We start from the raw sequence: 24864 nt of genomic DNA, 5'->3' as shown, positions 1-24864 counted from the left end.
TAATATATTTTATTACTGAATGTTTATTACTGAAAGTTTGATCTTTATTCTTCCCTTGCATAAGGAGAACAGAACAACCTGACATTGTGCCAGCTTCTTCTGTGGTTTTAAGGGTAATTTTTTGAGGTGGGAGGAGGAAGGTGGATACGGGGAGGAGGTTGACACACACATGTAGTGACATAGATGTTTCCTCTGGATATAGCATGTCCCTGGTTGCACTCAACAGTTCTCATTTGGGGGTGGGGCTAGAAGGAAGAGAGGGGCTACAGGCAATGATTCTGCTTGAACAAAACCAGCCAAGACAGGCTTTGGTCCATCCCTGCTCTGTGCCCACCTGGGGGCCTTAGATGTGGTAGCTCAGTTCCAGGGTCCCTGAGCCTCTCTCAGACCAGCCCTTTCTGTTTCAGTCCCCTCCCCCTACAGCCCCTCCACACTTCAGGGGTGCTTGTTGCCTGAACAAGGCTCCCTGAGTTTGCCATGAACCCCAGGGTCAGCCAGAGCACCTGGCCTGCCACATGGTCCTGGGATTCCTGCCAACTGGCAGGGATACTCTGCCATCCATCTGACCTCACTAGAGGACAGCCAGAGCGCTGAATCTTCTTGCCTGCCTGTGCACCTGCTTCAGGGGTAGAACTACAGTAGGGGCGGGAGAAGGAGGGAAGTAAAGAAAGTGCTAAATAGCCCTAATCTGTCTCCAGTGGGTGCTCCTTCTCGATGCACAATCAGAAAATGGGGTATAGCAACAATTCATTTCCCTAATGATCACATGATGTGATGCCTAAAGTGCAGCAGGCATGGCCTCAGTTTAGAAGTGACTCAGCATTCCTCTCATGGATAATTCAACCTTTTAGATGATGATGTTCTAAGCACTGGGGTAGATACAAGTTAATCAGATTGGACACAGTCAAAAATATGGAACGCTTCACGATAGGAAGGAGACTTCAGTATGGGGCAAAGAAGGCATCTCAAACTTTCTTAGCAGAGATCCTTTAGCCATAAGGAAAAAGGGACAGCCACCCTAGGCTCACCACTCTAGGGGCTCCCTGCCCCCAAGCTATAGGGGGGATTCCCATGGTCATCAGAGGACCCACTGCCATCATTCTGAAAACCATCTTTCCTCTTTGCCACATTCACTTCAGGACTCACATTAGCAGGGAAGGGAAGGAAGCACACACATCCTAGAAAGGAAGGGTAGGAAAGAAATCTCTCTGCTAGGCCAAGACGGATCTTAATCAGACCCTGCTCATTAATATATCAGATTCATTAGTAGGGCAGTTACAGCTCTGCCTTTTTTTTTTTTTTAGAGTGCTTAGATATGCAAGGGTAATAACTGTGGTATTTAAGTGTTTACTATGTTCTAGGCACTGTACTAAGCTCTGGGGTGGATCCAAGCAAATCGGGTTGGATATAGTCTCAAGTGGGGTTCACAGTCTCGATCCCCATTTTACAGATGCGGTAACTGAGGCCCAGAGAAGTTGAGTGGCTTGCCCAAGGACACGTAGCAGACAAGTGGCAGAGCGGGGATTAAAACCCATGACCTTCTGACTCCCAGGCCCCTGCTCTATCCACTATGTCAAGCTGCTTCGGGTAGTACACCTCATGGCTCTAAGAGATTTCAGTGACTAATAGCGCCTAGTGAATATTAATCCCTGATCAGAAAATTACACTTTCAGTAGTAATGACAATCGCTACACCTCACACCTTCAGGCCCGAATGACAGCTATATCTTCCAAATAAGAAATCAAAAGAATTGAGTGCCTCCTGGTGGGAGCAAGTGGTTGACAGTGGGATCAATGAATATGGCGCACGAGTAGATTAGCTTGAGAGGAATGAAACACGCCAGCTGTGGCAGAGGAAAAAAAAAACACGAAAGAAGACAGTGGATAAGTAAGGGTAGGGGGTGGCTGACTGAGTGCCTTAAAGTCAATGGCAGAAGTTTCTGCTTGATGAAGAGAGGAAGAGATAACCATTGGAAGGTTTTGAGGATTGGAGAGATGTATGCAGAACAACATATTAGTAAATATGATTAGGGCAGCCAAGTGAAGTACGGTCTAGAGAGAGGAGAGATTGGAGGTGAGGAGATCAAGTAGGGTGATGTAGTAGTCCAGCTAGGATATGACCAGAATAATTCTTCATAACTGTGTATTTATTATCATTACTATGATTATATTTGTTAAATGCTTACTATGTATCAAGCACTATTCTAAGCACTGTGGAAGATACAAGACAATCAGGTCAGAGTCCCTGATCCACATGGGGCTCACAGTCCAAGTGAGAGGGAGAAGTGGTATTGAATTCCCATTTTACAGATGAAGTCCTTGGATCACCATGGTGGCCTTTTGGATGAAGAGGAAGGGGCAGATTCTGGAACTGTTGTGGAGAATGAACTGGCAGGATTTGAAGGCAGACTAAATGTGGGGGTTGAAAGAGAGAGAGAGGAGTCAAAGACAGTGTCAAGGTTACAGGCTTGAGAGATGGAGAGGATAGTGGTATCTTCAAGTGTGAAAGAAATATTAGCTGGAGGGGAGGATTTCCGGGGAAAAATGAGGAGCTCGATTTTGGACATATTGAGCTTGAAATTCTGGCAGTCCTCCCTTCTGCATTGCCTCAGTATTTGGGTCTGCCCTTAAGCACTTTGATATTCACCCCACACCCAGCTCCACAGTACTTATGTACATATAAAAATAATAAATGTGGTATTTCTTAAGTGCTTACTATGTGCCAAGCACTATAAATAATAAATTGTAGTATTTGTTAAGCGCTTACTATGGGCCAAGCACTGTTCTAAGCACTGGGGGATACAAGGTGATCAGGTTGTCCCACGTGGGGCTCACAGTTTTAATCCCCATTTTACAGATGAGGTAACTGAGGCACAGAGAAGTTAAGTGACTTGCCCAAAGTCACCCAGCTGGCAAGTGGCAGAGTCGGGATTAGAACCCACGACCTCTGACTCCCAAGCCCGGGCTCTTTCCACTGAGCCTCGCTGCTTCTCTAAGCACTATACTAAGCACTGGGATAGATATAAGATAATCAGGTACCACATGGGGCTCACAGTCTAAGTAGGAGGGAGAACAGATATTGACTCCCCAGTTGGCAGAGAAGTTATCCCCAGGGTGATACAGCAGACAAGTGGTGAAGACGGAATTAGAACCCAGACCCATTTTTTTTTCCACTAAACCACACTGCTTCTCTAATCATTATATTCATATCTTTATACTCTGCTGCTTCCCTTGTCTGTAATTTATTTTAATGTCTCTCTCCCCTTCTATACTGTAAATTCCTTGTGGGCAGGAATCATGTTTACCCAACTTGAGGAATATGTAGAAATGAGCAAAAATGTCATTTTAGAAAATGATCCGGGAAGGAGAGTGAAGTGTGGACTGGACAGTGTAGAGAATGGAGGCAGAAAGATCTGCGAGGAGACTGCTGAAAAAAGAGTCACAATAGGACAAGTGCTTGGAGCAACATAGCAGCAGTTTGGATGGAGAGGAAGGGTTGGATTCTGGATATGTTGTGAAGAAGGAACTGGCAGGATTTTGTGTCAGACTGAATATAGGGAGGGGGAGAGAAAGAGAGAGAGAAGTCAAGGATAGTGCCAACTCATTTTGAGCAGGGAATGTGTCTATCAACTCTGTTGTACTGTACTTTCCCAAGTGCTTAGTTCAGTGCTTGGCACAGTAAGCACTCAATAAATGTGGCTCAGTGGAAAGAGCATGGGCTTTGGAGTCAGGGCTCATGAGTTCGAATCCCAGCTCTGCCACTTGTCGGCTGTGTGACTGTGGGCAAGTCACTTAACTTCTCTGTGCCTCAGTTCCCTCATCTGTAAAATGGGGATTAAGACTGTGAGCCCCACGTGGGACAACCTGATTCCCCTATGTCTACCCCAGTGCTTAGAACAGTGCTCGGCACATAGTAAGCGCTTAACAAATACCAACATTATTAAATATGACTGATTGAAAACTTGATTGTGTTTTGGGAGATGGAGAGGATAAGCCTGTTGTGGGCAGGGATTGTCTCTCTTTATTGCTGTATTGTACTTTTCAAGCACTTAGTACAGTGCTCTGCACACAGGAAACACTCAATAAATACGATTGAATGAATGAATAGTGTTGTCACTAGAGATGGGAAAGTTAGGAAGAGGAAAGGATTTAGGAGGCAAGATGAAGGTTCAGTTTTGGACATTCTGAGCTTGAGGTGCTGATGGGACATCCATGTTAAGATGTTCTGGAGGGAGGAGGAGATGTAGGATTACAGAGAAGGTGAGAGATTGGGGTCATTGAGGTAGATTTGGGAGTCAACAATATGGCATGGTTGTTCTTCCTGCAGCATTCACTGCCTCAATCATTTTTGACTGCCTGCCTCTCCCATTAGATTGTAAACTCCTTGAGAGGTGGAAAAATGGGTCCCGCTATTGTTGAACTTCCCCAAGCATTTAGTACAGTAACTAGCAGTGCTCATACCGTTGATTAAGTGTCGCCCACATCCTGCCTCTGGCCTGGAACTCCCTCCCCGCTTCATATCTGATAGACTGTCACTCTCCCCACCTTCAAAGTCTTATTAAAATCACATCTCCTCCAAGAGGCCTTCACCAAGTCTTCATTTCCCCTTTTTCCTCCCCCTTCTGTATCGTCCTTGCACTTAGATTTGTACCTTTATTCACCCCACCCTCAACCGCAACTCTTTTGTACAGATCCCTAATTTATTTTAATGTCTGTCTCCCCCTCTAGGCTCTAAGCTCATTTTGGGCAGGGAATACACCTACCAACTCTGTTGTAGTGTACTTTTCCAAGCGCTTGGTATGGTGCTCTGCACACAGTAAGCACTCAGTAAATATGATTGATTGGAAGTGAAATCAGTGTAAGTCTGTTTAAGCACAAAGTTGGAGACACTTGAAAGGTGATTTTTAGAAGTGCCGTTTGTTGTTAGATCTACCTGGCAAACTACCAAAAGTAAGAGGTGATGCCTTCACTTCTATTGTTCTTCAAAGGCGAGCATTAACATTTGAAAACATGGAAATGAATTTTAATACAACTCATTCATTTGTAATGGGAATTCTCTAATTATGTTTTAGAATTGAAATATAAATGATCCCAAACAGAATAGGAAACTGTCAATGCCCATCCGTATTTCAACAAAGTCATGACACTTAAATGAAGCAATTACACGCCAGTCCTTCAAACATATAGCTTTTCATTTTTATCATTGTGATTATTAGTTTATTGTTAAGGAACACTTAGTTATCCCCTGCAGTGGGTCAGCACTTCAGTGAGAGAGTCCTCACACAAGCTTAATTTGGTTGGAAATAGGGTGAGCATCGCTCTGCCTGCTGTCAGGCCTCCAACCTCGACTGTGTGCTGTTTTGCTCACCATGGCGGAACGGTGACAGTTTTTGGCAGGGGCTAGACTTCTCCATCTGTGCTTCTGCCATACATGCTCAGACCTTGTCTATTCCTACATGCAGAATGCTGCTGTTGCATTTTTTTTTCCACCTGCCGAAACCCTGGTTATCTGGCCCAGGATGGTCTGTTTCACCATTTCCTTAAGACAGAGCTCGTCTGTCACCACAAACGTGATTGAGCCTGAGGTAAGAGAGTGCGAATAGCATTTGCAGCATAAGAATGTACTGAAAGGGTCTCCTCTTCTCCCATTCCTTATCTGCCAGCTAAGACTGTCCTCATGCCAAATTGCATTTAACCTTCCCATTCTAGGTTCAAAGTAGCAAGATTAGCTGAAAACCCAGGGTGCGATATACCTTTCACTTCACCAGGGTGCAAACCACTTGTCTACATGTGCAAAATACAGAAATGGGCACTCATCTGGTATGTAAGTTATTGGAGATTTCATGAGAAGCAGTGTGGCTTAGTGGAAAGAGAACAGGCTTGGGAGTCAGTCATGGGTTCTAATCTTGGCTCAGCCACTTGTCAGCTGTGTGACTTTGGGCAAGTTGCTTAACTTCTCTGTGCTTCAGTTATCTCATCTGTAAAATGGGGATTAAGACTGTGAGCCGCACGTGGGACAACCTGATTACCTTGAATTTACATCAGCGCTGAGAACTGTGCTTGGGATACAGTAAGTGCTTAACAAATACCATCATTATTATTATTATTATTATCTCCGCTACATCACCAGGGCAAGAGTATTGCTTGTTATTTGAAACTCCTGAGCATATGTCAGGGGGTTCTGACTAACTGGCAGCATCCTTGCCTCCCCCACCCCCTGAGGACTGCAGAAGGACCAGGGAGAGAAAGTGAGTTTTCGGGAGGAGCAGGGGAAGACCTGGCAGAGGGGGTTAGGCTCCCCAATTAAGTCTTCCTGACTCCCTCTCCCTTCTGCTTGGATCTGTACCCTTTTATAATTTGGTATTCACCCCCCCCCCAGCCCTACAGCACTTATGTCCTTGTCTACAATTTATTTATTTATATTTATGACTGTCTCCCCCCTAGACTGTAAGCTTGTTGTGGGCAGGAAAAATGTCTACCAAGCTCTGTTGTGTGCTACTCTCCTAAGTTCTTAGTAACACTGCTCTGCACATAGTACGTGCTCAGTAAATACCACTGATTGACTGATAGATAAGCTCCCCTCATCCAGATTTCTCCCCAGTCCTCATCCTGTGCCTCCCTCAAGCTCTCTTAGGTATACTTGTTCAGCTGCCTCTCTCCCTATCCCTGCTCCATCTCCTGATGCTCCCACTCTCCCCTCACTGCTGCTTCTCTGTCATTTGACTGGGTCCTTTGACTCACTTACAGTATTTCCTAGGAGATCTGCAGAGGAAGGGGTAGGGCTACAGCTGCTATTCCTCACTGCTTCAAGGAGCCATTGGGGGAGTTTTAAATATGAATGCTATTTGGAAAAAATGGCAAGTGGGTTTCACTAAACCCAATTTGTGTTAGCAAAGATATTCGGTAGTATCTAAGAAATGGAACACAATTTAGGCATTTCTAGTTCACACATATACCGAAAGTGCTGTTTGGAGCCTGCGATTTCTAGTCATGTATTTTAATGATTTATAAACTGTCCCCACTTAGCTATATCTTTCCAGGGTCATCGGCACCATCATTTATGCTGTCCAGTCTACCTTCTTACTTCTGACTCTTTATGATGATGAGTCATAGGAGGCTTACAGGGTATTTGATGTTATACAGATATTTCCTATTAGGTTTATAGTCTCAATAAAGCAAGTAAAGTGGACTAGGCAGCTGCAATTTCCTCCAGAAACTCCTGTTACCACTCTTCTACTCTCTCTCCTCTCTCTGAAATGGCAAGGGCTCTTGTTTTGACCCTATATATTCTCTGAAAGGGACCCTCCCACTAGGCTTTAATGGCACAAGTAACACATTTTGTACAACATCCAGATTTTTACACCAGGACCTGGCTGACAGTTATTGCCAATCTGAACAAGATTCATGACTCTTGATCCGAATTCACTGTCCATGTGTTCTAAGAGACCCTGTTTGCTTCCACAGGCATTGCTGGAAACTCTAATGATGCCCATTTCTCAAAACTGTGGTTGTACCTGGTATCTATTCCCCGATTCCTTTAACTCCCACCTGGCCCAGAGCTGAGTTCAGCAAATGGGCCATTGCAATCAATCAATTATATTTATCCCTTACTGTGTGTAGGGCCTTGTACTAAGCATTTGGGAGAGTGCAGTATAACAGAGTTGGGAGACACATTCCCTGCCCACAACAAGCTTAATGTCTAGAGGATGACCATGTCCAGGCCCCAGCTCAGGGCTCAGGTACATCTTGGACACCAAACCTGAATTTTCAATTTGGGGGAACATCAAAGACTTGGCCAAGCCTTGAATTGAACTTCGACAGAATTGGGGGGCAGAGAGGGTCAATTCTCCTTAGATTAATAGCAGGGTTATCTCCCAGGTGTTGACCTGATCTTTATGGAACAGGCAGTACTGTGTTGGGTGGACTAGGTTCAGATAAAGTCCTCCGGACCCATATCCTCTAGACTAATTTATTATGGCCAGGGAACCGTCTGCTAATGCTGTTGTATTAAGCCTTCCCGACTCCCTCTCCTTTCTGCTTGAATCTGTACCCTTTGATAATTTGGTATTCATTCCACCCTCAGCCCCACAGAACTTTTGTCCATGTCTGCAATTCATTCATTTGTATTTATGTCTGTCTCCCCCTCTAGACTGTAAGCTTATTGTGGGCAGGAAAAGTGTCTACCAAGCTTTGTTGTACTCTCCCATGTGTTTAGTCTTCTAGACTGTGAGCCCATTGTGGGCAGGGATTGTCTCTCTTGCTGAATTGTCCTTTCCAAGAGCTTAGTACAGTGCTCTGCACACAGTAAGTGCTCAATAAATACAATTGGATGAATGAAGTGCTCAATCAATACCATTGATTGATAATGGCATCTGCTAAGTGCTTACTTGTGGAAAGCACTATTCTAAGCAATGGGGTAGATACAAGCTAATTACAGTCCCTGTCCCACATGGGGCTTACAGTCTTAATCCTCATTTGATAGATGAGGTTTAGAGGGCCAGAGAAGTTAAGTGACCTTCCTGAGGTCACTAAGTGGACAAGCAGTGGAGTCAGGTTTAGGACTCAGGTCCTTCTGACTCCCAGGGCCATGCTCTATTCACAAGGCCATGCTGCCTCCAGTGCCCTGCACATAATAAGCACTCAATAAATATCACTGATTGATTTGATTTTCTCTCCTCCCACCTCCCTGGAGCTCATGCTCTTCCCTCCTGGATACTGCCAGGGCTATTTTTATCCTAGATAACAGTCCTGGTGAGATCTGTTAGGGCAGCTGTGATTGGCCCTCCTCAGGCAGCTGCAACTGATGCTTTTAACATATGGTTAAAGTTGGTCTGTGACCAGCACCCTAATCTCTAGTGCTTGGAACTAATAAAATGTAAATGCTATCTATCTCACCAGGCTCTTGTCAAGACTAATAAAGGTTAATGTTTTAAAGGGTTTTGAGAGTATGAGGAAAACAAGGCCTAAAAGAATTGTGGATTTTTTTTTTTGGCTTATCCTTCCTACCTTCAGAATGCTATTGGGAAAATTGTATTATATTCATCAGAGTGCTTTCACTGGGCCCCAGCTCTAGGGAGCTATACTCATTAAGCTCTCAAAGCCAGGGTTTGGTAAATCTCAGGGACGTTATTACAACCCTGTAATGCATAATTTGAGAGTTAAAACTGCCTAGCTTTCTCCATTCCTAGCAATTTCTCTCTGCCTCCAAACATAGACATATCCATTGGGTCTTGAGGGACTTGAGGAAGAGCTAAGAGGAAGAAGAATGTCTAAATAGCTCACAAATGGGCATTTAACTTGTGTACACTGTGGTTTTTCAAGACGAGGGTCAGAGAAGGAGAAGAATAAAGGAAACATTGTGCAGAAATCCACAGAAGGAGTAGTGTTAAATAGTGTTAGCCAGCTTACAGTCACTAAGCCCTCTGGAGAGGAAACAAACACACTGAAGAGGGCTCTGTGCACACTAGCGAATGCTATTATATTTTTTCCGAAATGCTAACTAGTTTTCCACTTTGGCCCTCTAGAAAGCTTTTTATGATGGAACCCAAAATTATGAGGCTTCTCTCAGCTAAAGAAAAGCATCTCTTTGCTTTTCTCCTCAAATCTTCCTACTTACATATTAGTCTTGTGAGACCAACTCTTTCATTTTCACCATCTCTTCCAGATGAGGTTGGTGAAATAAAAGCCAACAGGAAGAGAGACATTTGGAAACTTCTAAGGAGTAAAGAATATGAAACTGTAAAGCGGGCATCTCTGAGAGGGATTGCCAGTGGCCAGTGCAGTGCCCGTCCGGGCTAAAAGCATGGAGCCCCACAGTCCCCCTGCTTGCAAATGCTCTTCTTGGTCAGGCAGATGGCTGAAATGGAGAATAATCATCTCCCACAATGAAACACTGGTCAGAGAGGGTCGGTTCCTGGGGGACCACGTGGATGGCCAGGCTATCACAGGCCTGGAAGCTCAGGGTCAAGGAGACAGGTCTGGTCAACTTGGACTTAACTTCCTCTCTCTCATCCAGGGCAGAGTACCAGCCCCAAGCCCTCCTGCCCCTGATACCCTGCACTCACCAGTGCCTGGATATTGGACCCCCATCCTGCTCTCCCAATTGTGGTAAGGTGAAGATAAAGCAGCAGCATGACTTTGAACTTTGAGAAGGTTGGGGGTGGGATTCAAACCACTTTCCTGAAAAATAGAGGATTCAAAGGAGCCTTGGAAACGTGATTAATGAATATGCCTGCAAATTTGTAAAACTAAATACATTTACATAACAATAACTATACTCCGAACATTCAGATATGTCTGCTTTGCATGTTTGTGTGGCCAAAAAAAGTCCTGACTTTTTTTTTCTTAGCCTATATTTAAAACTATTAATTGCAGCCGTGAAGACCTGGAAAATGGAGAAATTGAATCTTGGGTTTTTTTTTTACTGCAAATATTACAGTGTATTACTTTTTAAGACACAGAGATTCATTCTCACTGTCCTGTTAAGTCATTGTAGTTATTTAAACACTGTCACACAGTGGTAAAGGAATCTCAGACTGAAAAGTGTAGACTCATTATTTGAAAGAAGCTAAATATCTGAAGCCTAAATGCCAGCAATCTCTTTGAGAGGAAGGCAAATTATCATCTCATTCACTACCCTCCATCTCTTTCACAGAGAAGATGCTAATTTACTGCACTCAAAGCTTAGAATGAAAAATTAATATGGAAAGATGAAAGCCTTTAAATAATTCTCAATGGAACATTTGGAAAAAATGCATTTCATGAATTTCTGAGGTTAACACTAAATTCTTCCACATATTTATTGGGTTGTATAGTTGAAATTGGGCATTCCCAGTATTGTAAAGCTAAGAATCCATGACTTTATTAGTAGAAAATAATAATGATTTCAGTGATAATAACTGGCATATAACATATTTTTTTAAAAGACCTAAAAAGACCTCATCTGGAAAATGGGGATTAAGACTATGACCCCCATGTGGGACAACCTGATTACCTTGTATTCTTCCCAGCACTTAGAACAGTGCTTGGCACATAATAAGCGCTTAACAAATGCCATCATTATTATGATATCATTTTATTACACACGCCGGCTTGATGGGAGAGAGAGTCTTCCAGGCGACAAGAGTGGCTGTCCAAGGTAAATCTGCCCTTTGCTATTTCTCTATGAAGATTCATTCATTCATTCATTCATTCAATAGTATTTATTGAGCGCTTATTATGCGCAGAGCACTGTACTAAGCGCTTGGAATGAACAAGTCGGCAACAGATAGAGACAGTCCCTGCCATTTGACGGGCTCACAGTCTAATCAGGGGAGATGGACAGACAAGAACAACGGCAATAAATAGAGTCAAGGGGAAGAACATCTCGTAAAAACAATGGCAACTAAATAGAATCGAGGCGATGTACATTTCATTAACAAAATAAATAGGGTAATGAAAATATATACAGTTGAGCGGATGAGTACAGTGCTGAGGGGATGGGAAGGTAGAGGGGGAGGAGCAGAGGGAAATGGGGGGAAAAGAGGGTTAAGCTGCGGAGAGGTGAAGGGGGGGTGGTAGAGGGAGTAGAGGGAGAAGAGGAGCTCAGTCTGGGAAGGCCTCTTGGAGGAGGTGAGTTTTAAGTAGGGTTTTGAAGAGGGGAAGAGAATCAGTTTGGCGGAGGTGAGGAGGGAGGGCATTCCAGGACCGCGGGAGGACGTGGCCCAGGGGTCGACGGCGGGATAGGCGAGACTGAGGGATGGTGAGGAGGTGGGCGGCAGAGGAGTGGAGCGTGCGGGGTGGGTGGCAGAAAGAGAGAAGGGAGGAGAGGTAGGAAGGGGCAAGGTGATGGAGAGCCTGGAAGCCTAGAGTGAGGAGTTTTTGTTTGGAGCAGAGGTCGATAGGCAACCACTGGAGTTGTTTAAGAAGGGGAGTGACATGCCCAGATCGTTTCTGCAGGAAGATGAGCCGGGCAGCGGAGTGAAGAATAGACTGGAGCAGGGCGAGAGAGGAGGAAGGGAGGTCAGAGAGAAGGCTGACACAGTAGTCTAGCCGGGATATAATGAGAGCCCGTAGCAGTAAGGTAGCCGTTTGGGTGGAGAGGAAAGGGTGGATCTTGGCGATATTGTAAAGGTGGAACCGGCAGGTCTTGGTAACGGATAGGATGTGTGGGGTGAACGAGATGTGGAGGTGCCACTAAAGCTTGGCTTCTGTGCCATCAAACTCTCTACTTTCTGTGTCCACCTAAGGAGTGAGTTCAGAGTTCTGTGCAGAGGTTAATGTAAATTTTGATTTTGGATGCAATCTAGGTCAAAACAGCATTAAATATGTGTGAAGCCCCTATCCCACATGGGGCCTACAGTATAAGTAGGAGGGAGAACAGGTTTTTAATCCCCATTTTACAGTTGAGGAAATTGTGGCACAGAAAAGTTAAGTGACTTAACCAAGGTCACATAGTAAGCTACTGACATAGCCAGGATTAGAACCCAGGCCCTCTGACTCTCAGGCCCCTGCTCTTTCCACTAGGCTGTGCTGTTTCTTATTCAAGGGCTTATATCAAATTTTGAATAGGAGGTATTATGAGAGACTTTCAGTGGTCTACCAGGTCCTATTCCTCAGGTGGCTCTTTGTTAGAAACCACCTGCCATCTATAAATCAGTTACTATTTACTGAGTTTTCACTGCCTACATGATACCATGCTTTGAATTTTCCAATACATCTACCAATTTTTTTGAAATAATGGGTTTGCACTTAAATGTGACTAGTGTTTGTCTTCACTAGGAAAAGACAAAGGTGAATTTGTAGTGTGTATGGACACCTAATTGCTTTGCCAGGGGCTGAAAGCCATGGTTGCTTCCCATACTAAATTCTCTCCAGATGCTGGGAAGCAAGGCTGGTAATCATTTTTTCATGTCATGTGGTCCTCTAGTACTGTGATAAAATAAGAACAAATCTATCTCCCAGTAGCATAAATTCACTTATCCAAACTGAGCCATTACGCTCTGATTCTGACAGAGGATAAGTACAGACAACAAGTCCAGAAAGCCCAGGGTCTCATGTCATTCAGGGCTGATATGATAATCAGACGGCAGGGGGTTTCTAGGCATTTTCTCACACTGTAGCACAGGCAGTTCTTGGTAAACACTTTCAGAGACTGGCTTGAAAAGAGCAGCAATAACCCCAGAAGCTAAAATGTGTACTACAGAAACAGGCTGGCTAGTAACAGCACCAGTCAGCGGCAGATTTCCCTAGGGGCTAACGAGAACCTGGGATAATGGGGATAATCACTGAGGTGGCTGGGACTCAAAGCTGAAATACTGGGGTCAACAATGATATTATCTGTTAAGTGATTATTATTTGTCAAGCACTATTCTAAGCACTGGGATAGAGACAAGCTAATCAGATTGGACACGGTCCTTGTCCCACTGTCTTAATCCCTATTTTACAGATGAAGTTAATTGAGGCCTAGGGAAATTAAGTGACTTGTCCAAGGTCACACAGCAAAGTGGCGGAGGCGGGATTAGAACCCAAGTCCTTCTACTCCGAGGCCCATGTTCTACCCGCTAGGCCATGCTACTTTCCTAATCAATGGATCAATGGGAGAGGGAGCCTTCCAGGCGGCAAGAGCGGCCTTCGGTGGCCAAATGGTAAATCCACCCCGAGTTTTCACACTGATATTAATTCACATGACATGATCTGGGTTTGGTCTGACACAAAGACCAAACCTGGAAAATAGAAGAAGTTTAAGACAAAGTCAAATAAAAAATAAAACAGAATCCTTTCTTCAGTGCCTTAATGCCCAAGCCCCTGACTGTCATTAAAATAAGTGGCACGAAGAGTCGAGCACTCCTAGGGGTTTACTCTGAACATCAGTTGAATGAAGCAACCAACCCAAGAGGTTCAAGAAACAAGTCTGAAGATGTTGCTCTTTCAAAGATTTCATTACCAACTGATGTGGTGGCACATCACCATTACTCAGCTAGTTCCACTTCAGCTCACACATTTTAAAACCATTCCACTGGTGTTCCCCATCCCAACCCCGAGTTCTAAGAGCAACCTAATAACTGAGCTTCACCTTCTATTTTCCAGATTTGATTAAGGCATGATTCACAAAGCACAATTACTTGGATCAGTATCTGTAGATAATTTGGTGGCACATATCCCTGTGGTATTTAGATGCAGAGATGAATGGATATAAAATCAAAATTGATTCTCCCTTGACGTTTTCCCTGGGCTTCAAAAGAGGGAGAGTAGGAAAAGAGTGAAAGAAATGTGGGGTGTCTGCATTACTAACATGAGGGGGAAAATAATCATTCGATAGTATTGATTGATTGTTCAAGGAGCAATATGACTTTGGTGGAAAGAGCACGGTTCTGGGAGTCAGGAGAGTCCCCTTTAGATGTGAGAGTCATGTGGGACTGAGATTGTGTCTGCCCTGATTATCTTGTTTCTACCCAGCTCTTAGTACTTTGATTTATTTATATTGACCTCTGTCTCCCTCTCTAGACTGTAAGCTCATTCTGGGCAGGGAATGTGTCTTATTGTTATATTGTACTCTTCCAAGCACTTAGTACAGTGCTCTGCACACAATAAGTGCTCAATAATATGATTAAATGAATGAATAGTACAGTGCTTGACACCTAATGAGCACTTAACAAATACCACAATTATTTTTTTTGAGTACCTACTGGATGCATATCACTACTATAAACACTTGAGACAGTACAGAAGAGGAAATAGAGCTGATCCCTGCCCTCCAGGAATTTCCTTTCTGATCTCCCTACCTCCTGTCTCTCCCCACTTCAGTCTATACTTCACTCTGCTGCCCAGATTATCTTTCTACAAAAACGCTCTGGGCATGTCACCCCACTCCTTAAAAAGCTCCAGTGGTTGCCTATCAACCTTCGTATGAAGCAAAAACTCCTCACTCTTGGCTTCAAAGCTCTCCATCACCTTGCCCCCTCCTACCTCACTTCCCTTCTCTCCTTCTATGGCCCAGCTCGCACACTCTGCTCCTCTGCCACTGCTAACCTCCTCACTGGGCCTCGTTCTGGCCTGTCACGCCGTCGACCCCTGGCCCGCATCCTACCTCTGGGCTGGAATGCCCTCCTTTCTCACATCCACCAAACTAGCTCACTTCCCCTCTTCAAAGCCCTACTGAAAGCTCACCTCCTCCAGGAAGCCTTCCCAGACTGAGCCCCACTTTTCCTCTGCTCCTCCTGCCCTCCCCATCGCCCCTACTCCCTCCCTCTGCTCTACCCCCCTCCCCTCCCCACAGCACTTGTATGTTTGTACATATTTATTATTCTATTTATTTTATTAATGATGTGTACATATCTATAATTCTATTTATCTATTTTGATGCTATTGATGCCTACTTGTTTTGTTTTGTCTCCTCCTTTCTAGACTGTGGGCCTGTTGTTGGGTAGGGATTGTCTCTGTTGCTGAATTGTATTTTCCAAGCACTTAGTACAGTGCTCTGCACACAGTAAGTGCTCAATAAATGACTGAATGAATAAATACAATCTAGGGCTGGGAGACACTCACTATAAATTACAGACATGAGAAAGAAGGAAATGGGGATTTGTAAATTCATGTTTAAACCATAAATTGTACAGGTACGTAAGTGCTTTGAGAAGTTTTGATCACATCAATCAATCAGTGGCATTTATTGAGCTCTTACTGGATAGGAGCACTGTAAATCAAGTGGCTAAGTGGCTAGGTGGGAGTGCTGAAGTAGCAGTTGGGGGATTATAATCCAGGGAGATTAGAGATTAATCCAGGAAGCCCTCTTGGAAGAGATATGATTTCAGAAGGGCTTTGAAAATGGGGAGAGTTGTGGTCTAATGGATAGGAAGGGATAGAGAGAGAGTTCCAGGTGGGAGGGAAGGGGTGGGAAGTCAGAGGTAGAAGAGAGAAGACCAAGGCTCAATGAGTAGGTTGGCTTGAGAAAAATGAAGAGTGCGAGCTGGGTGTAGTGGGAGAGGAGAGCGGATAAGGTAAGAGAGAAGCAGTGTGGTCTAGTAAAAAAAATGCGGGCCTGGGAGTTAGAGGATCTGGGTTCTAATCCTGGCCCTGCTACTCATCTGCTGTGTGACCTTAAGTAAATTACTTAACTTCTCTGTGCCTCAGGTACCTCATCCATAAAATGGGGATTAAGACTGTGAGCCCCATGTGGGACACAGATTGGGTCCGATCTGATTAGGTCGTATCTACTGCAGCGCTTAGTACTGTGTACGGTACATAGTAAACACTTAACAAATGCCATAAAAAATAAAAAAAGTAGAGAACTGATGAAGAGTCTTAAGGCCATTCCTGAGGAATTTCCATTAAATACTCAGAGGAATGGGTAATTATTGGAGGTTTTTGAGGATTGGGGAGATGTGGGCAGAAAAACGTCTTAGAAATGATCTGGGGAATAAAGTGTTTTGAATCCAAGAGGGGAGAGCCTGGAGGCAGTGAGATTAGCGGGGAGGTTGATGTAGTAGTCAAGCCTGGATGAGAAAACTGTCTGGGCCTGTGGGGTGGCCATTTGGATAGAGAAAATGTTGGGAAGGGAAAACTGATAGTATCTAGCAACATATTGATTTGGGGTTTGAAAGAGAGGGAGAAGTCAAAGGTATAATGCCAAGGTTGTAGGCTCGAGAGACGAGGAGGCTGGTGATGGTGTCCATTTGATGGGAAAGTTAGGTGGAGGATTTGGGAAAGAAAGCGAGGAGTTGGTTTTTGGACTTATTTGAACTTGAGATGCCCTCATGTCCTCAAATACACAGTTTGGAAATAAAAAATCCAGGCCTCAACTCAGAGAAAAGATAATTGAACTACCAGAAGCCTTCAGCCAAAACCTTTTTTCCTCCAACTTTTGTGAACCAAATCCTGGGAACAAACACCTCTATGGGGTTACCAGAGAGGGAATACAAGGGTAAAAGTAGCATGAGATGGGTTTTTGCCAGGTGTTGCATCCACAGGTGCTATCCTTTGGATTTTAAAGTTGAACAGTAAGAACATCATGTCTTGTATCAAAAAGATAAACACCTCTAGCCTACACCAGGGGATTTCCCGATATCCCTAGAGCACCCATTAGTGGGGAACAAAACTAGGGCATTGGCGGCAACAGTCATCATCTTTACTGTTGATCTAAAGATGATGGCTGTGGCCTTTGGTCTGATGTTTTTGTTTTCTATTTATTTCCTTTGTTTCTCCCTTAAGCCACTTCATAGCATATTCCCAGCAACTCCAGAGGAGTCATAAAGCTGCATGGCACCGGGCTACCCAGGGCATCAACCTCAACCCCTGCCCTGTTTCCCCAGCCCACCACACTAAGTTATTTTAACATTTTAAGCTATTTTGAGCTATTTTTCCCTCCTGCCACCAAGAGCTCCTTCCCCCCGACATATTTTGTCCCCGCCAGGCTGTGGGATAAAAGGTACTGCTGTGTGTTGTCAGCTTTTCTCCACCACGGCTGAAGAGGGAAACTGGTAATTGCCACCTTCCCCACTGCTACCTAGGGACCCTGCACCTTAATGAGTTTGTGTGTACCAGGCCGGGGGTAAAAGCCACCACCCTGTGTTCCCGACACAGCCCTCCTACCGGACAGCCAGCCGTCCTGATTCCCTGGGGAACCGGCACTGCCTCTCCTCCTCCTCCTTCTCCCTGCCATCGAGGAGACTCCATCCCATCCTGCCTTCCACCACCCCGGTGGGAAAGAGCAGCCGCAGCAGGCGGACTCCACAAAACCTCCAGAAAGCTCGTGGTTTCTGGAGTGTCGGCTGTGGCTATGGGTGGCCTTAGACTCTGAGCCACGAGGAGCCTAAAATTCTGCCGCTCTAGTCACAGCACCCTGCTGATTCTTGTTTTTATTTTCTATATTTGTTCTTGTCTTTTATGCCTTTTAGTTGTTTTATTGCCTCATCACTCCTGATGTGTCTGTCTCCAGCCCCCTCTCCTCTCTTTATAATCTTAGACTGTGAGCTTCAGAGGGCACGAGACTGTGTCTAATTCCCACCTGTGTATTCTTTCCCAGTGCTTAATAGAGTTCTCTGCACACAGTAAGCTCTTAATAAATACTATTACTATTACATAGCATGACTGGAGATATGTTTGTAAGGCATGGCTTTGATGTCATGCAAGAGAACAAGTTATAGCTGAGAACAATGGACAGGCATGCTGAGCTTGCAAAGCATGACATTATATTTGATGTCAGACTTGTACCATCTCAGCCCAAAGAAAGTTAGCAATATGAACAGACATCAGTATAAAATAGACATTTTATTGAATGGTGTTATTGTCATATTTTTAGATTTCCATTTGCTTATATGTTACATGTCCTTCAGGCCCTAACCATATAGTTTTGGTGCACAGAGACTACCAAATGCCAATTTGGCACAGTTGATACTAGAAATGATGGGAGGAGAGAAAAAGGGATTGTCAGTACCCATTCTAAAGAAGTGCTTTCTCCCATGAGGGGTAGGTTTCCCTATCCAGCTTTGACAGATTCATTGGCTAAGGAAGTAGCGGGGCCTAGTAAAAGAGCACAGGCCAGGGAATCAGAGGACCTGGGTTCTGATCCCAACTCTACTACTTGCCTACTGTATGATCTTGGGCAAATCACTTCCTCACGAAAACTAGGGATGAAATACCTATTCTCCATCCCCCTTAGACTGTGAGCCCCATGTGGAACACAGACTATGTCTAACCTGATTATCTTGTACCTACCCCAATGCTTGGCAAAGAGTAGGTGCTTAACAAATACAATTAATATTTTCATGCTCTGGAGAAGCAATAAATTGCACTATTGTGGCACAATAACACACTGCAGTCTGCTGCACATAGCTTTCCCTCAAACACATTTATCCCTGCTGCCTCTCAGAGGTGACCCTAGTCACCTAGTCATCAGAGAAACCAGGTGGTTAATTCTTTTAGTGATCTTTTTACAAGGATAAAATAACTAACATAATTATTATGACCATACTCCCTCTGAGATGCTGTGAGAGTCAATTAGTCAATGTCAGCACAGCTCCTTGGAGAAGGGTACAATCTAAATACTAAGTATGGTCATTATTACCTTCATTGTTTCTTATTTATCATTACACCCTGGCAGGGCATGTCTCTATCATTAGACATATTTTTCAAGAGGGAGATAAAAATGAGCTCAAAGTCCCATAAGTCATAGCCAGGAGAAGAGTGGATTTTTGCTTCTTCTGACCAATACTTCTATATTCAGTCATCGAGCCATATATGTGTCCAAATCCACGATGTCTTCAAATCCCTCCTAAAATCTCACCTCCTCTAGGGAGCTTTCCCCAATTCATTCATAACACCTCAGTCATGTCAGGCGAACACCCACCTTAACACCTGTGTATTTTAGACCAATCCTCAGCATTCATGTACAACCTAGGAGGTTTGTTTATTCAAGTATGATATATATAAATACATTCAATTATTGGTTTATCTGCTTTGTACTGCTTCCCTCTCCATTCTTGTTCACTCTCTCTACATCATTTTTGTCTATCTCCCCTATTAAAGTGTAAATTCTTTGGGAGCAAGGAGCAGGTATCTGCTATTGTTGTACTCCCTTTAGACCTTAATACAGTTACCTACACTTAATTGGTGTTCATGAAATATCATTGACTTGAGAGTATTGATTAATTGGTAGAACATACAGAACTTCCTAAAATGAAACCAAGATTCTGAATCTAAAGCCGAAGAGAGATGGAAGTGTTTTTGGAGTTTTACTATAAATGTGTTTCTGAGTGGAAAGGAAAAACAAAGATGCCTCTTAGGGAGGTACGGAGCGGAAGATGTCTGTAAAGAACTTAAAACTTCTGGAAGACAAGTATTGATTGAAGATGAGGTGTAATCCTGAAATTCTAAAATTGATAAATCCTTTGTTCAGGCAGGTCTAGAGGCTGAGAAGCAGCATGGCCTAGTGCATAGGGCCCGGGCCTGGGAGTCATAAGGACTGGGTTCTATTCCCAGTTCCGCCATTTGTCGGCTGTGTGACCTTGGGCAAGACACTTAACTTCTCTGTGCCTCAGTTACAATCCTCAGTAAAATGGGGATTAAGACTGTGAGCCCCATGTAGGACATGGACTGTGTCCGACCTGATTAGTTTGTATCTATCCCATTGCTTAGTACAGTGTTTTGGCACATAATAAGGGCTTAACAAATACCATAAAAGAGGTCCAAGTTGGGACTTGCTGTGCAATTGTCTGTGGTCTGTGGGTCATATGGCCACAGGATGGAAACTGCTCCTCTGGTCTCTGGTTCCATCTCAGCCAGTTGGAAATTATATCTTCTTAAAGTGACTGGAGTTTTGATCTCCACCTTAGCAAATCTGCCAGAGAAGTAGCTCTTCTCCCATCTTTGGTAGTTCAGACCTTGCCATTCTTGAAGGTTTCCTGGCCCCTCTCCTGCACTTCAGGCTTATCACCATGTCTCCTGGGTCTCCCCGCCACTGAATCTCCATTTTAAATCTAGAGATGGGTCATTCAATAGTATTTATTTATTTTTATTTATTCATTCAATAGTATTTACTGAGCACTTACTATGTGCAGAGCACTGTACTAAGCGCTTGGGATGAACAAGTCGGCAACAGATAGAGACAGTCCCTGCCGTTTGACGAGCTTACAGTCTAATCGGGGGAGACGGACAGACAAGAACAATGGCAATAAATAGAGTCAAGGGGAAGAACATCTCGTAAAAACAATGGCAACTAAACAGAATCAAGGCGATGTACAATTCATTAACAAAATAAATAGGGTAATGGAAATATATACAGTTGAGCGGACGAGTACAGTGCTGTGGGGATGGGAAGGGAGAGGTGGAGGAGCAGAGGGAAAAGGGGAAAAAGAGGGTTTTTAGCTGCAGAGAGGTAAAGGGGGGGTGGCAGAGGGAGTAGAAGGAGAAGAGGAGCTCAGTCTGGGAAGGCCTCTTGGAGGAGGTGAGTTTTAAGTAGGGTTTTGAAGAGGGGAAGAGAATCAGTTTGGCGGAGGTGAGGAGGGAGGGCGTTCCGGGACCGCGGGAGGACGTGGCCCAGGGGTCGACGGCGGGATAGGCGAGACCGAGGGACGGTGAGGAGGTGGGCGTCAGAGGAGCGGAGCGTGCGGGGTGGGCGGTAGAAAGAGAGAAGGGAGGAGAGGTAGGAAGGGGCAAGGTGATGGAGAGCCTTGAAGCCTAGAGTGAGGAGTTTTTGTTTGGAGCGGAGGTTGATAGGCAACCACTGGAGTTGTTTAAAAAGGGGAGTGACACACCCAGATCGTTTCTGCAGGAAGATGAGCCGGGCAGCGGAGTGAAGAATAGACTGGAGCGGGGCGAGAGAGGAGGAAGGGAGATCAGAGAGAAGGAAGGGAGGTCAGAGGTCAGGGTCGGGGGAGAGCAGGTGGCTGCAACAGAGGGGCAGGAGTTTGCAGGCAGGCTTCCCTCACCCCAGTGTTCTACTACAACTGCCTGCTCTCCTGCCGGGGCTTCAGCTGTGTTTATGTCTAACAAGGGTTGGGGGTGATTAAGAGAAGATCCCAGTTGGTTGGTGGTAGAGATGGAGGGGGAGGGAATGGGGGCTTGCAGGAGAAGAGACACCCCCCTCTCCAACAAGATGACAACAGTGGTGGCAGCAGAATACCGGGGAGTCAGTCAATCGTATTTAGTGAGCAGTTACTGTGTGCAGAGCTCTGCACTAAGTGTTTGGGAGAGTACAGTATAACAGAGGATGAGGGGAACATACAGGGTTGGGGTTACAGTTAAGCTTATATGGTTTGGCAGGAAAGGGATTGAGTATATAACTTCTGAGACTCCTAGAGGAGTTAACTTTGCTCTTCTGAGGGGTCTAGAGGGATTTCTGCTGCTACTGTTCTCTAGGAAGTTCTGGGGAGAACAGTATCAGCCACAGACTCTTCAGTCGAGAGCAAGGAGTCAGGCTGCTTCCCAGAGGTGGGGAAGGGGCAGTCTCTGCTATGTGTGTGTGTGTGTGTGTCTCTCTCCAGCTGCTGCAACTGCCCCAGGGGATGATCTTCCGGGTAACAGAAAGTGTGAGTGTGTGTGTGTTTGTGTGAGTGTAGGACTGTGCATTTGTTTCTCACTCTCTCATTTAGTATCTGAATCTCTGTCTGTGACTCATCTGTCTCAGTTACTCCTATCTCGCTCTCTCTGGCTCTGCCTCTTCCTCCATTTTCTGCCAAACTCATTACTGTGGCCAGTCCACACAGAGTGTTGTATGCAGAGTTCACTTTTAAAAAGCTGAAAATTTTTAATGAATTTTGTATAGAATGATTAGGTTAACATGCTCGATCTAGTCCATCCCCAGCCTTCAAGTAAGATCACACTGACACACTATCCCAGATGGATGAAAATCTTGCCTATTAGTTTATGTTGATATAGTGCTCTGTGTTGCCATGTAAAACAAGTGGATTAAATTCCTTGGCTACCCCACTTTTGCTTTAAGTTAGCAAGGAATCCAACAAGGCAAGCGCAATAGTATGCTTAGTTCCCCAAGGAGGCACATGTCATATTACTTTAGGATTGAGCAAGAGGCAGGTGTAGAGAAATCTGAAGGAAACCCCTTTCAGTTTTCCCCAGCTAGGAAAGAGTGGCCCATTTCCCCAAAAAAGGTGAAAAATAAATTGGGGGTCCAGAAATTACCCAGAAAAGATCCTTCTGTTTCCTTCTCCTCCTCCTTCTCCTCTCCCAAATAATAATCATCAAAATAAAAAGAAAATGTCCAAATCTTTCACCCACACATTTAAACAGAACCCACCTAATAAAACTTTCTCTATGAATCCTGGGGATGAAAATAGCTTTCCAAACTGAGAATGTAAATCACAGAGGATCAGAAAATAGATGATTTTTTTTTTTAGGTCATACTGTTGGTCCTTCATTTGTAGATCTTAATCATTGCTATTTTAAACCTGAGCAAGGTCATTATTTTATGGAGCCCACATATTGCTGGCACACACAATAAAAGAACTGTTCCAATTTTCATCATTTCTGTTTAAGATGAAATTGAACTTGGAAATTCTCAAAAATCAACTATGTGGCTCTGTAAATGTAATATGATGAACGGCTGGGCAGTCAACCCCTTTGAGTGCATGCATCAGTGTGTCGGTATCTATACTACTGAAAAAAAAATGACATTCAACTAAAATCAAAAGAATTGGGAAACCATGGAATACATCATAATGAATGTGGCCCGGTGACATATTAAGTGTAAGTAAAAGCCAAGTTTTCTATTTATTCTGTTTAAACAATTTCTTGGTTAAAAATCAGCCACTGTTGTTCCATTAAATCACCTCAGGAAGAAACAAGAGCTCTTTGCTTTGTACTCTTAAAGCAATGCTTCCCTGAAGATTTCCTACATCAGGGACTTCCATGTCTGCCTTACAAGAGAAAAAAGTAAATGGAGGTAAGGAAGCCACACAACAGGATATGATTTAAAGAGAGCAAAGCCACAGACCAAGAATTCTAAAGGGAAAATATACATGAACTACGATAGAAACTATTTTTCCCTTCTCCTCACCCTGATAGTCCACTTAGAACGGCAACAGTCTAGCTGTAAGGTTGAAGATTATATCTAGTTCAGTTCAGTTCCAATTTCAACCCTGATTGTACTTTGAAGGTTTTACTACTAGGAGGAAGTTGCATTTTGAGCCCCTTTCGGATACATGTAATTCAGAGATAATTCTTAAATAAGAATAAGAGAACCGTACACCTGGAAGTTCTTTTTTAAGCAAGTGGTACCTGTTTGTTTTGTGCCACCCTGAGTTATTTTTATCTTTTCTTCTTCAACACAGAACAGCTAGAAAATAGAGTGCTCAACCATCACATAAAAGACAAGCTCCATTTCATAAGAACAATTAATCCCGCAACCTCGAGGGGTAACTGGAAATGTTATTAGGAGACTCTCATTATTTTGCTAAACCTGAAACAGGCATCAAGAATGGCGATGCTTTTGAAGGAGAACAGGAAAAAAAAAAAGAAAAAAAATCACAGCCAGGGAATCTTTTTTTAGTGAAGAATCAAATCTAATTGTCTACTTACAATTGCTGTTGGGGTGGCAGCGAGCACACAATACAGCACAAGAGGGGAGATAAAGCTTTCTTCCTCAGTTCCTGGATACGGTTTCATCAAGTCTCCGTCCTGACAGAAGAAGCCTTGGATATGCACCTGAAAAGTGTCAGTGCACTCGAAGTAGTAGGCAAGCAGGACAGTCCCAGCCATGATGACAAGCTGAAAATATAGCATGATTAGGGAGAGACATTAGTTGCTGTTTAGCAGATGCAGCCGTGCTTCTGAGCTTCTCTAGCTGTTCAGAATACCCTCCCTCCATCACCCCGGCAGCTCTTCCATTATTAGTGCGTGGTGTGTGTGTGTGTGTGTGTGCGTGCGCGCGCGTTTGCTTTGTAACATCTGTTACATAAACCTTTTGGCAAACGACACTAATGAATGTCTTGGATCAGGAAGAGGGACCACAACATGACTGGCAGAGGGACGGCAGCCTCTGCAGCTACTTAATCAAAGGGCACACAATAAGATTCTGGTCATTGCAAACAAACAGGACAATGAATAGTGATAAAAAAGCAAGCAAGGTACACACTAGTGACCTCATTTCACAAGTCAAGTCCCCCTGCCCCTGGATTCTTTTCAGTCAACAATAAAACATTACTCCTAGGGAGCTTGGGGCACTTTGTACAAGTTACCCGTTACTATTCACAAAAATTCTATTACTGGTGCTCCTCTTTTAACATTTTTGAGACCAGAAATATGAGAGGACATCAATTCTGATATATTTCTGTGATCTGAGAAGTAGGCAGGTGTTTGTTAATATTAGCCTGTCTGACCCTCTGTCAGGGTGAGGTTGGGCTGCATGGGAGACCCAATCATGTTTAATCAATTT

General features: G+C 44.1%; 1 protein-coding gene across 1 annotated transcript in view; it reads right to left on the bottom strand.

Moving 5' to 3' along the window:
- The window catches only part of PLPPR1 (phospholipid phosphatase related 1), a 79349-nt gene extending 55000 nt beyond the window's left edge, over nucleotides 1-24349 (bottom strand). The window contains exon 1 of the mRNA XM_029054700.2: nucleotides 24009-24349. Within this exon, the coding sequence (XP_028910533.1) occupies nucleotides 24009-24212 (204 nt within the window). The 5' untranslated portion in view covers nucleotides 24213-24349. The remainder of the gene's footprint in view (nucleotides 1-24008) is intronic.
- Between the last annotated feature and the right edge of the window lie 515 nt (nucleotides 24350-24864).

The sequence above is a fragment of the Ornithorhynchus anatinus genome, chromosome X5, assembly GCF_004115215.2.
Source record: "Ornithorhynchus anatinus isolate Pmale09 chromosome X5, mOrnAna1.pri.v4, whole genome shotgun sequence".
NCBI classification, from domain to species: domain Eukaryota; kingdom Metazoa; phylum Chordata; class Mammalia; order Monotremata; family Ornithorhynchidae; genus Ornithorhynchus; species Ornithorhynchus anatinus.
This window is presented reverse-complemented; position numbering and strand designations above follow the sequence as displayed.